This window comes from Diaporthe batatas (assembly GCF_019321695.1).
Source record: "Diaporthe batatas strain CRI 302-4 chromosome Unknown Contig00005, whole genome shotgun sequence".
Taxonomy (NCBI): domain Eukaryota; kingdom Fungi; phylum Ascomycota; class Sordariomycetes; order Diaporthales; family Diaporthaceae; genus Diaporthe; species Diaporthe batatas.
In genome coordinates, this window is record NW_025408552.1 from 2,437,780 (window position 1) to 2,449,258 (window position 11,479).

General features: G+C 56.6%; 3 protein-coding genes across 3 annotated transcripts; 2 read left to right on the forward strand and 1 right to left on the reverse strand.

The window, feature by feature from the left end:
- Positions 1 to 210: 210 nt before the first annotated feature.
- On the forward strand, positions 211 to 3,406 carry KVR01_005114 (uncharacterized protein). The gene is made up of 3 exons (XM_044784041.1): positions 211 to 972; positions 1,096 to 1,301; positions 1,358 to 3,406. Exons 1-3 carry the CDS (start codon positions 924 to 926, stop codon positions 2,975 to 2,977), a joined length of 1,875 nt encoding a protein of 624 aa, XP_044645559.1. The 5' UTR covers positions 211 to 923; the 3' UTR covers positions 2,978 to 3,406.
- A 294-nt stretch (positions 3,407 to 3,700) lies between these two features.
- KVR01_005561 (proliferating cell nuclear antigen) lies at positions 3,701 to 5,328 on the forward strand. The gene is made up of 5 exons (XM_044786994.1): positions 3,701 to 3,929; positions 4,002 to 4,045; positions 4,115 to 4,544; positions 4,627 to 4,916; positions 4,986 to 5,328. The coding sequence occupies exons 2-5, from the start codon at positions 4,004 to 4,006 to the stop codon at positions 5,001 to 5,003; spliced, it is 780 nt and encodes a 259-aa protein (XP_044646006.1). The 5' UTR covers positions 3,701 to 3,929; positions 4,002 to 4,003; the 3' UTR covers positions 5,004 to 5,328.
- A 4,209-nt stretch (positions 5,329 to 9,537) lies between these two features.
- KVR01_005488 (uncharacterized protein) lies at positions 9,538 to 11,415 on the reverse strand. The gene is made up of 2 exons (XM_044786487.1): positions 10,743 to 11,415; positions 9,538 to 10,684 (listed from the first exon to the last, which is right to left on the reverse strand). The coding sequence occupies exons 1-2, from the start codon at positions 10,857 to 10,859 to the stop codon at positions 9,782 to 9,784; spliced, it is 1,020 nt and encodes a 339-aa protein (XP_044645933.1). The 5' UTR covers positions 10,860 to 11,415; the 3' UTR covers positions 9,538 to 9,781.
- Positions 11,416 to 11,479: the final 64 nt, after the last annotated feature.

Sequence of the window (11,479 nt, forward strand, 5' to 3'; positions counted from 1 at the left end):
CTGCCTAAGCAAGTATCCGCTAAGCCTCAGCGGGCATCCCTGCAGCTCTCCCGTTTCGCGGCGCCCTGGACCCAGCCAACCGACTGGCAGGCAGGCATGCAGGCAGGCAGGGCAGCCCAGGCCAGGCCAGGTGCTGTCCCCCCAAAAATGGCACCTGACGGGCCCGAACTGCGGCCCCAGCTTCCTACCCGCAGACCGAGATGAGCACTGGCTGACTGGGCCCATCCCACGGTGGCCTTTCCATCGCCCAGCGACAGGGCACCAGGGGCACCAGGGCACTTAAGGGACAGTTGGATGGACCCTTTAGCTCGTTCGGTCGACTCATTTTACTTTGATGAACACCCCTGGCACCGCCCAAGCGAGAGAGGGAGCGGTGGACATACGAGCATAGTCCAAGTTGTCCTTCCTCCCCTTTGATTGCACATGCCTCTGGACCTCTTCCTCTCTCTACTGATGAGATAGTGATTGGCAATTGCACTCATTTGCAGACGATATCGGTACCGCGCAGACCCAGATCTACATCTACAAGTCCATATTCTGGATATTCTGGAGACTGGCACAGACTCTGGCACTGACACCACTTGACACACACCTTCGTTACTCCGTGCTGCTCACACCGATATTCCGACCCCGAACCGGCCAATCCTGCTCATCCAATTCCCCCCCAGTGCGCCACCGCCTTCGACCTGCCAGGCAGTCTGGCAGTACCCTCTGGTCCACTGCAGTACTCGCTCGAGTGTGTTTCGTTTCGTTTCGAGGTCATCCTTTGTTGGTCTGGGCCCGGAATACCGACCACCCCTTTCAGCTGCCTCGGGAGCCCGTGAACTTCCACCGTTGGGATCATTAGCCTTTTTGTGCACATGTAACCGCATGGCTGGTGCACCAAGTGCCGCAGCTCGTTATCCTCGATTTAGATCTCTTTCATGGAGACGGTAATTTACGACGAGACTCCTCTCGCCGAGTACCTCAAGGGTCAGTCCACGACCTGTGCTTTGCAGTCCTTCTCCTTCGACCTATTGTATTGTTTCTCTTGTATCACATGGTGCAACATCAACATGCGGCCCCTTACGCTGACCGGATTTCTCTCAACAATAGATGAGGGCGAGGAACAACAACGAGACTGGGCGCAACAGGAACCAGACGTCATCATAGACACACCACCACCGAGCCCCCCAAGTCCTTCTTTCGCCCCTACAGGGAGGCCTCTGGTCAAGGCGCGCTTCCGCAGCAAGATACCCGATGCCCTGAACATCAAGCTTCCCACGCCCAAGAAGCGCCTGAGCTCTTTACAACATGGAGCGGTAAGAAAGCCCCCGTGCATGCGCTGTCATCTTTGGCTGATCCACGAGATATGCAGACCGCAGTCGCAACCAAGCTAGACCGCGCAGATAATTCAAAGTTCCTGGAGCAATTCCGCTACACGATCGTTGCGTCCCAATTACTAAGTGGTCACTCGATACTGGGGCAACATGGCCAGGCGCAGAGCTCCAAGATCCACCCGGAGAGCGGCCAAGATCCGAACATACCTACGCAGACCGGCTTGCTCCTCACGGCTGTTGGGGCGCTCGGGCTCGCCTGGTTCATCAGCTGGCTGTACGGGGGAGGAGTCTCGCACCTGACCAAGAAGAGGGTGGTCGTCTTCGTCGTCGTGTTTGGTGTCGCTGGTGTCGCGTCACAGGCATATATAAAGCAACAATGGCTCAAATACGTCAGGGAGCAGGCGCTGACGGAGATGAAAACCTTTGTGTCAAGAGCACAGGACTTTGACAGCGCATCGAGCGCCGCAGTGGCCCTGGTCCAGGAGGTGGAGCTTGTTTCCCGCGGATATCGCCTCAGCGCACCACTGCCACCTATCAGCCGAATCGAGGACCAGAGCCAGACCCGGAGATGCGTGAGGCTCAGGAAAGCTCTGAGGAAGAGCTTCGGGGCTATCATTGCCAAGTACGAACAGGCTTCCTCGGGGATCAAAGGCTTCTCCGAACAGCTGGATCTGGAGCGGTACTACGATATTTACGACATTAGCGACCTGGACATGTCGGATGCCATGCAGGGATATTCGGAGGGCGAATTTGAGGACATGGAGTCACTACGAACTCTGAAAATCGTGGCATCTCGGTTTCATATACTGCGAAAGATGTTCCTTTGCGCGCTTCTCTCGATGGAAGCACAAGGCGACGACTCCGATTTCATGCGATGGACAACTGTGGTCGAAACTCTGAAAACACTCAACGAGGCTACGGCTGCGTCTTACAAGCGGGTAGGGGACATTCTGGGGGAGGAACAGTCATTCAAACCGCCGGTCTCACTCGCAGACAAGGGCCCGCTGTCACCCGGACGCGAGAGGTGGCGCTCACAGCTTAGCAAGCTGAATTCGCTCACAACGGGTATCCGCGGGCTACAAGCTAAGATGACCTTGCTCCGGGAGGAGTCTGATCGTGCCTTGGACAACGCCTCCGATCTCTCGGAGCTGGGACCAAGCCTGATGGCACAATACGAGTCGATCGGCTCGGACCTGAAGATGCTCCAGCAGGCATGGGAGGATGGCAGAGCCGCTTTGGCGTCGGGTATCGACCGCAACGAGAAGCGTCTTTCATCCATCAGTGGCATACTTTCACCAGCCATCTCCTTGGGGGGATTAACCACGGTCGAGGAGAGCGGTGGAAGTGTCTCGGACGCGCTCAAAGCACTTACTGGGGAATCACCGGATAGCCCCGAGGCGGGCAGCAATTCTGGGGAGAGCGAGGAGATATTCGAGGCCGTTGCGGGGCCACCACCACGACCCAGGAGTATGCTCACGAGAGGAGAGAGGATAGCGAAGATGAGGGAGGAGCGCGAGAGGAGAGCAGAGACAAAAGACAAGTTCGAGGCGAACCGTGGCATGCTGAAAGAGCTCGAGATGGTCATCAACCTCCGCCCGAACAAGAACAGGAGGCAAACACTGCCCCCACCGAACCCGAACCGCGTCGTCTCGCTGTGAGCGAGTACCCTTTCCGGGCTGCATCCCTTGCCGCTCCTTTCATGATTAACGTTTGCTCATTTTTTTTTCTTTGGTTTTCCGGTTTGCTTGCTTTTACAAACATGGCTCTCGGCGTTACATCCGGCGGCGGCGGCGGCGGCGGCGGCTTCCAGTCCTTCGAGGATACCTTTTCTTGAAATTTTCTGACATCAATCTCCTTGCGTTGAAAAATGCATACAGCGGCGATACCAAGCAGCCTGTACAAAATCATATAGAGCTTGAGGGGCGACGGAACTCAAGGGCGTTGAGGAGAATTCGTGTGTTTGAATCCAAGGCACTTCTGATGTGGCCTTGGAGTATAGTCGATAATGTTTGGTCCTGTACAGTAGGAATATACTGACCGAGCTACAAGCCAAAAACACATCATCAATAAATTAAAAATTATACAAATCTTCAAGATAATGTTGCGGGCTGCCCAGGTTTCCAAATGGACCCATTCTGGGTTGAATGTCTTTGTTTAATGAATCAATACAGTACGGGCCATTGAATGCTCCCAATGCTTTCAAGTGACTAGGGCAATGTCTCTATGGCGAGTGGTGCCGAGCAGGAGGAAGAGGGGCGCTGGGAGCACTGCAGCATTGCAAGGATCATGGCGGCTTTCAGCTACCGTACCAGTCGTAAGTACACATGTGCCCCACTAATTTTTAATGGGCTCCAAGCGCGGTGCATCGCATTTTACGCGTCGGACGGAGGCGCGTCATTCAAAAACCGTGGGCTGCGACTGTGACTTACCTGCCTCCTCCTCTCTCGGTGCCTGCTCAAACTACAAACCCTTTATTTCACCTACTTGCGCAAACCAGCCTTACTTCTACACGATACCCACCAAGCTCTTCCCAGACGATCACATCTCTCCATCTTTCATTCCCCCTTAACTAATCCAGCAACTCTCTCTCTCTTCTCTTTCAGACATTCAGTGAGTTCAGCTACGCGCAACGTCCAAGTGCCTCTTCCACGTCCAGACGAACGCACACTAAATCCACAGCAGCCATGCTTGAGGCACGATTGGACCAGGCGTCGATCCTGAAGAAGGTAGGCACAAGTTTCCCTGATCCACGCCCCCCAGATGCAGACTTGTCTGACACCTCACCCTCCTGGCAGGTGGTCGAGTCCATCAAGGACCTTGTCCAAGATTGCAACTTCGACTGCAATGACTCGGGAATCGCGCTGCAGGCCATGGACAACTCGCACGTCGCGCTCGTGTCCATGATGCTCCAGGCCGACAGCTTCGCGCCGTACCGGTGCGACCGCAACATCGCGCTGGGCGTCAACCTGACGTCCCTGACCAAGGTGCTCCGTGCCGCCCAGAACGAAGACATCCTGACCATCAAGGCCGAGGACGCGCCCGACAGCCTCAACCTGGTCTTTGAGAACGCCGAGAGCGACCGCCTGACCGAGTACGACCTCAAGCTCATGGACATTGACCAGGAGCACCTGGGCATCCCCGAGACCGAGTACGCAGCCACCATCAGCATGCCCTCGGCCGAGTTCCGGAGAATCAGCACGGATCTGCTGGCCATGTCCGAGTCTGGTAAGAGCCACGCACCATGAGAATACGCGATTTTTCTTGCAGTGTGTCACGCGGCCTGGCTAACACTGGCCGACTGCGACAGTTACGATCGAGGCGAGCAAGGACGGTGTCAAGTTCGCCTGCACCGGCGACATTGGCAACGGTTCCGTGACTCTGCGCAGCCACCAAAATGTCGAAAAGCCTAAGGAGAACATCGAGATTGAGCTGAGCGAGCCCGTGTCCCTGACCTTCTCCCTCAAGTACCTGGTCAACTTCTGCAAGGCCTCATCCCTGTCGGACACGGTCAAGATCTGCCTGTCCAACGAGGTGCCCCTGCTGGTTGAGTACATTGTGAAGGGCAACAGCTACCTGCGCTTCTACCTGGCCCCGAAGGTGAGCCTCCATCTCCCGCGTCCGTGCCCCACTGCCCGAACGCTGTGCTGACAAGTTTTTGAATAAAAGATCGGTGACGATGAGTAATTGCTTGGAGAGCGACTTTGATGTACGAGCGAGGACAGGCGGCCGTGCGGCAGCAATGTCTGGCCTTTGGAGACAGTCCTGTGCACCTCGTCCCGGAGGACGCCGCACCCCATATTATGCTTGCCGGGTGGCCTGCCCGGCTCACCCCTTCAAGAGCAGGGGCATACGGTCCAGGGTCCTGTTACATGCGGTATTGTGAAAATTGGAGGAGGCGAGCCTGTGTCTGGGCGTTGCAGGATAATGCGCTTTTTATCATCATAGAAATGGGGAGTGCAGCAGCATCATGTTCGATACGATATTCGACGTTAATGAAAAACGAGACCACAAACATGCTTTGTTCGCCCGTGAAGCGTGCCCGGAACTGTCAGAGCTCGGCTGCACCGATGATCGCTGGGCCGTGAGTGAGCGCGCATGCAGGGCTGGCAGGCTAGGGTCACAACGTGGGGTGCCAGTGTGCACCCTACCCGAGGTCCCCCTGCAGTGGAATCATCCAAGCACCAAGATCACCGCAGCGGCACCGAACCGGTCAGTCAGTCAGTCCGTAAGTCTGCGATACACTGCGGGGCACTTTTTTGGATGTGACTGATACGCCTTTGGCTGGGTGTGTCATTCGAAATTTCTAGTAGTACGATGCCGCTGACTCCGGAAACTGGGCGCGACATCGCACTTGGGCTCTGACTCTTCATCTTGTGGTTCGGGAGAGCCCAATGACTTGCCAATTCCATTGTCTGTAGAACGGCCCTCAAATACACCACGCAACACTTTGTGGGCTGTGTCCAATTCCCCTCACCGAGCCGGGTTGATACATTGCGCATGCGAGAACCACCAGCGTCGTCTCGAATACCGTCCTGCCGCGCTGCCCCCCGCCCCCCTACCGATCTTTGACTTTCATGGGCAGCATCTGCCAAGTCGCACCGCCGAGGATGTCAGCCGATTTGCCAGTCCCAGAGACTCGCGTCCTCGCTGTTGCCAGTCATGTACGGAGTCGCGCCCTCTTTGTCTACCCATGAGCACAACCGCAACTGTCCAACCCCAACCTCTGCCCACCCAGCATACATATATATGTGTGTGTGTACATGTACAGAGAGAACGACGGAGATGCGTGCTGACATGATGCAAAGGTCGTCTCTGGGTGAGTACTGCATTCCCCCAGCGAGGGACCAGCCCGCAATGATCGACCGTTCCACCCGGCTGACCACGGCGCCGGTCGCCCCTCCAGATATGTCGGCAACAAGATCGCCGTCTTCGCGATGCAGTCGCTCGGGTGCGACGTCGCCGCGCTGAACACGGTGCAATTCAGTTAGTCCCACCACCCACGCGAGCATACACAGATCTACAGGCAGACCCGGGGCCCTGACCATGTCTTCTCTCGCTCTCAAAAAACAGGCAATCACACGGGCTACAAGCAGGTCAAGGGGACCAAGGTGTCGGCGCAGGAGATCACGGACCTCTACGACGGGCTGAAGCAGTCGTACCTCGACGACTTCGACATGATGCTCTCGGGCTACATCCCCGGCGCCGAGGCCGTGCAGGCCGTGGGGCGCATCGCGGCTGAGCTCAAGGCAAAGGCGGCGTCCAGGCCCGGCGGCTTCTTCTGGGTGCTGGACCCTGTCATGGGCGATAACGGCAGGCTTTACGTCGCCGACGATGTCGTGCCTGCGTACAAGGCCCTGCTGCCGAATGCGGACTTGATATTACCCAACCAGTTCGAGGCAGAGTAGGTTGCCTCCCCGTTGTATCTACGAAGCCTCAGGGGCTGGATTTAAGAGCAATAAAGGCTGACCGCAGACCTCCGCACCACGCGACAGGCTCCTCTCCGACGTCAAGATAACAGACATGACCTCCCTGACCCGCGCCATCGAGGTGATCCACACCAAGTACGGCGTCCCCCACATAGTCCTGACCTCGGTGTCGCTCGACCACGACGACAACGACAACAACAACGGCGCGAGCCCGAAGAAAACGCTCTCGGTGGTGGGCTCGACAATGTCGGCATCGACGCGCAAGCCGCGCGCCTTCAAGATCCGCTTCCCGGCCATCGACGCCTACTTCTCGGGGACGGGCGACATGTTCGCGGCGCTGATGGTCGTGCGCATGCGGCAGGCCGTCACGGCTGATGCTGATGCTGCTGCTGCGGGGCTAAGCCAGACGGCGTCGTGGCTGAGCCCGGACGACGTCGACGCCCTGGACCTGCCGCTCGCAAAGGCGGCGGAGCGTGTCCTGGCCAGCATGCACGAGGTGCTCGCCGCGACGTGCGAGAGCATGAAGGCCGAGGTGAAGAGGGTCGAGGCCGACATTGGCGGGGACGACGAGACGAGAATGCACCTGGCGCGGTCCAAGGCCGCCGAGCTGAGGCTCGTTAGGCATCTTGGGTCCTTGAGGGAGCCGACGGTTGAGTTTAAGGCACAGAAAATGTAGAGACGGTGGAAGATACAGGCATGTCACGTTAAATCTTGGGTGTTCAAATTAGATATAGACGGAATCATCTGTTGCAAAAGCAGAGTAGGACTAGACGGGCTCATTTTGAGCTTGAATTCTTCATTACGTTGCCTACCCATTGTAGGTGGCATTTAGAACCTGTCTATCGCATGTCTGATCCGACCATGTGACACTAGGGATCGGCTCTAATTCTACAAGTTGTTCTTTCCCCATGGTTGATCGCCCCTGGGTCAGTATCCTATCTAGGCCGTTGTAACCAATTTCTGCCGCACGCTTGCTCGCCTCCAACGAAATACCCTCCTTCACAGGAATAGAAGCCGAGGACTTGCAGCTGCTGCTCAGATAGCATTGCCTACCCAGCACGACTCCGAGAACCCAATGTACCTGTCACTCCACGGCCAGGGCACGTCTTTGTTCGACTTGGCCCTGCTCACGCCCGGGTGAACGGCAACGGCGCCGTCTACGGCCCTCTTCTTGTCTCGCAACCAGGCCCCCTAGGACGATGGTTTCTCGGCCGCAGCAGGGGCCGCCGCCGCAGCAGCAGCAGCAGGTGCGTCGGAGGCGCCGTCCGTCGCTCCGTTAGAGGCGGGGGCCGCCACCCCGGCGATTCCGAACCCGCCCGTGGAACCGAACCCGCCGGCCCCGCGCACGCTCTCCTCCAGCTCGGCAACCTCGAGCACCTCGGGGGTATAGATGCGCTCGAGGACGAGCTGCGCGACGCGGTCGCCCTCCGAGACGGCGAAGTCGGCGTCCGAGTGGTTGAAAAGGAGGACCTTGACCTGGCCGCGGTAGTCTGCGTCTATGACTCCGGCGCCGGTATCGATGAAGTTTCTGGGTTGTGTGGTCAGGGTGGCTGTTCCTGGTATCGACGGCGGACTTACTCACTTAGAGGCAAGGCCCGAACGAGGAGCGATGCGGCCGTCTGTCGGGAAATGGCAGGTTAGCGCCTGTCGGGTCTCGGAACTCATTCTTCTAGTTTAAGTTCTGTGCCAAACTTACAGGTCCCAGCAGGAACTGCCATGCTGATATCGGTGTCGACGAGGGCTTTGCCCCGCGCGGGGATGACGGTGGCCTTGGACGCATAGATGTCGTAGCCGGCGGCGAAGGCGCTGCCACGGGTGGGCAGGCGTGCCTTGTCGGAGAGCTTCTTGATGAGCAGCGGAGGTGCTTGGTCCATCGTGGTGGCGGGGACGGTGCGGGTGATAGAAGCAGGTCCGTCTGTCTTGACGCGTTTTGGTGGGGGGGAGTTGGGTGGTGACTTGACTGAGTTGTTCTTGTCTGTGTTCATGTTACGAGGTAGAGCAGTTTGGGAGATGTGGAGTGTACGGTGGGAAATGGAATAGAGTCTTGTTTTTGCACAGATTCGCAGCATGGTGGTTCTTTCTCTTAACTTTCCCTCGTCATGCAGGGATATGAATGGAAGTCGCGTTGATCGGACGCGTCCTTAAAGCCCTCTCTTATTGGCCAATTGGCCGATGTCGACCCACCTTATTTGCTATGCGGTCGGGAAGCTCTCAAAGTGCAGTGTAATAAGTTCCTACTAGGTAGTCGGCTTACACAGGGACATTTTATATACAACCTCATGATCATGTAAATTGTCCAGCTGAACTTCCTCGCAGAGAGAGAAATGAGGGAACTGGATCAGTGATCAGGCTACCGACTTTTCTTCATTGTCACCGCAAGCACTGGGTATCGGCCTCCCACGCGTTCGCTGTTTCTCCATGTTGCTGCAGCACTTATGAACATGAGCATAAGATGAGTCGCGCAACCATCAGACGAAGTTGCCATCTGAAGTTGAGGCAAAGCCGATAGCTCGGGTTGCGACTTTGTGAGGAAACCCCACTGTCGACGGTCGACATTGGGAGACATATTTCGTCAGCTTAGAGTCTTTGGAATAACTGTCACTCGACCTCAAAAGGTCGTGCATCATGATCGTCTTGGGTTTGGCGCCTGCCAGATTCGCATTCTGGCCGGCGGTCCTTGATCACAAGTCCCGGCGTGAGCATCAATCCGCGCCAAGGGTTAGCACTCGGCGTGCTGCGCTGCTTTCCCTTCTTGAGCCGGTTGAAGCCAAGATGTGCCGGTCTCGACATAGCATGCAGGTAGTTGACATGGACATCAACGTTAACATATGAAGATTTAGCACCGAGGTGTTTGAGCGGCCTGCATAATATATGTATTACAGCTTGTCAAACACCTCCTGTTGTCATGCTAGGCGTTCCGTCTGACTAGCACTGATCGACATTGTCGAGTTTGATTGACAGCGGAGCGAAACGAAGGGCGACGCAAGATGGCCCAGATCATCCATCCCGCCCACACCCTCCAAAGACTAATCAAGACTAATCGCCAATTTCGCGGCCAAAGTCCACGAGTCGCAGGCGCTTTGAATCCCTTGGGTGGAATTCGGCAACCTTCGATCGAACAAGCAATCGCACGGCCGCCGACTCTTCGGAAACACTGACGTACGCGTCCGAACTCGACCCATCAGCTTCCATGACGCTGTTCATCAGTTCTTCCGTAAGGCTTTGCATCTCTTCCCTGGCTGCCACCCTCTTGTCACTCTCGCCCTCGTCCCTGCCTGGACGGTCTTGGCCAACTTCAAACATATCGTCGATCCTCCGCTGCCTCTTGTCCGTCGCAGCATCTGGCTTGGATTTCTTCCGCTTGCCCCTCGCGCTGAAGCCAGCTTCTAGATCATCCGAGTCGATCTCCATCATGTCGCCGGCCACAGGACCTCCGCCCTGCTCGGCTGCAATCATCGAGGCTAACCTCTCGTCGATGAACTTTTTGAGGGCCCTGAGTAGCTTGGACGTGTCGGCATCGGTCGCTTTGATGTCCTGTTTAAGCTCTGAGATGCGCTCTCTGGTGATTTGTTTGGGACTCATGGTCGTCCTTGACTCGACCTCGTCACGGAGAGACTGTATTCGTCTCTCCAGCGCTTTGGTCAGGGCTGTCTGGTCCGACAGACTTGCCTTTTCGGCATCTAGCTTGTCCTGGGCATCCTTGAGCGACAGTTTTTGTAAAGCAAGGTATTTCTTCGACTCAACGATAGTCGAATTTGTAGTACGCAGGGCTACGAGTGCCGGTACAACAGAGTCAGGGAAGGGCAAAAAAGGCTCTAATGCAGCAACATCTCGATATGCTACGGCGACTTGTTGTAACTGCTTGCTGGTACTGATAAACTTGCCCTGCCTCTGTTTCCCATGGCTCTTTTGTGAAATGGCCGCACACTTCTCATTCTCCTGTGCCGTGGTCAGTCTGAGACGTGTGCATGTTGTTTACACATGAGTGGGGCCAAACCTCTGCAAGCGCTCGCTTCAGCTGTTCGACCTTTTTTGATAACTCCTTCCTCGAGCGTTCCAGGTAGCCTGGGTGCAAGTCTTCGCTGGTCAAGGCCGATGCAGGCTCTTCTTCCATCTTGAGCACACTGAGCCCCGCCGTCGCGTGGGAACGCGTCGGATGAAGCTACCCTCGAGGCAAATTTTGGTGCGAGTGCTCTCGGGGGCGTCAGAGCATCAACGAGCTCGGTCCGATTGGCCAAGGCACAGGTTGACGAATCAGCTCAGCTAGGGGTAGCTTTGTGAAGCAAGGTTCTAGAAGACGAGTTTCAAGGAGACCTCAAGTGTGCATGTAGCATTTATGCGCCGAGCGACGTCCCCAGCGTGTACGGCAGTGAGGGTAGATCCGGAAGACGGGAAGGAGGTGCCGCCGTATGCAAATCCCGGGCAAAGCGCCGCATGGGTACCTAGGAAATGCTCCGTAGGTGCCCGTCCACAGCGCAACCAGGCGTCCCAGGCGTGCCAGGGTAGGTGCTTTGTGCAGGTCTGGGCGTGAGACGAATTGGGGGGAGGGGAATGCGTTGGCGGACCTTTTTTTTGTGTCGCCTCCTGCCCAGCTGTTCTGTTTCATTCCGCTGTGGAACAATCCTGCTGGAAGCAAGACAGCCAATCTGCACGGAAATATTGATAGATGCGCCTCCTTTCACGCCCCGTCTCATGGTAACACAGGCATGGTGATCAAGGTGTGGGCGGCCGTTA

What these genes read in the sequence shown, in the direction of transcription:
- KVR01_005561 (XM_044786994.1), top strand. Translation starts at nt 4,004, where the DNA reads ATGCTTGAGGCACGATTGGACCAGGCGTCGATCCTGAAGAAG. An exon ending in AGGCGTCGATCCTGAAGAAG is followed by an intron (nt 4,046 to 4,114) that starts GTAGGCACAAGT and finishes CCCTCCTGGCAG; the next exon opens with GTGGTCGAGTCCATCAAGGA. An exon ending in GCTGGCCATGTCCGAGTCTG is followed by an intron (nt 4,545 to 4,626) that starts GTAAGAGCCACG and finishes CGACTGCGACAG; the next exon opens with TTACGATCGAGGCGAGCAAG.
- KVR01_005114 (XM_044784041.1), top strand. Translation starts at nt 924, where the DNA reads ATGGAGACGGTAATTTACGACGAGACTCCTCTCGCCGAGTACCTCAAG. An exon ending in TCTCGCCGAGTACCTCAAGG is followed by an intron (nt 973 to 1,095) that starts GTCAGTCCACGA and finishes TCTCAACAATAG; the next exon opens with ATGAGGGCGAGGAACAACAA. An exon ending in GCTCTTTACAACATGGAGCG is followed by an intron (nt 1,302 to 1,357) that starts GTAAGAAAGCCC and finishes CGAGATATGCAG; the next exon opens with ACCGCAGTCGCAACCAAGCT.
- KVR01_005488 (XM_044786487.1), bottom strand. Translation starts at nt 10,859, where the DNA reads ATGGAAGAAGAGCCTGCATCGGCCTTGACCAGCGAAGACTTGCACCCA. An exon ending in TGAAGCGAGCGCTTGCAGAG is followed by an intron (nt 10,685 to 10,742) that starts GTTTGGCCCCAC and finishes ACCACGGCACAG; the next exon opens with GAGAATGAGAAGTGTGCGGC.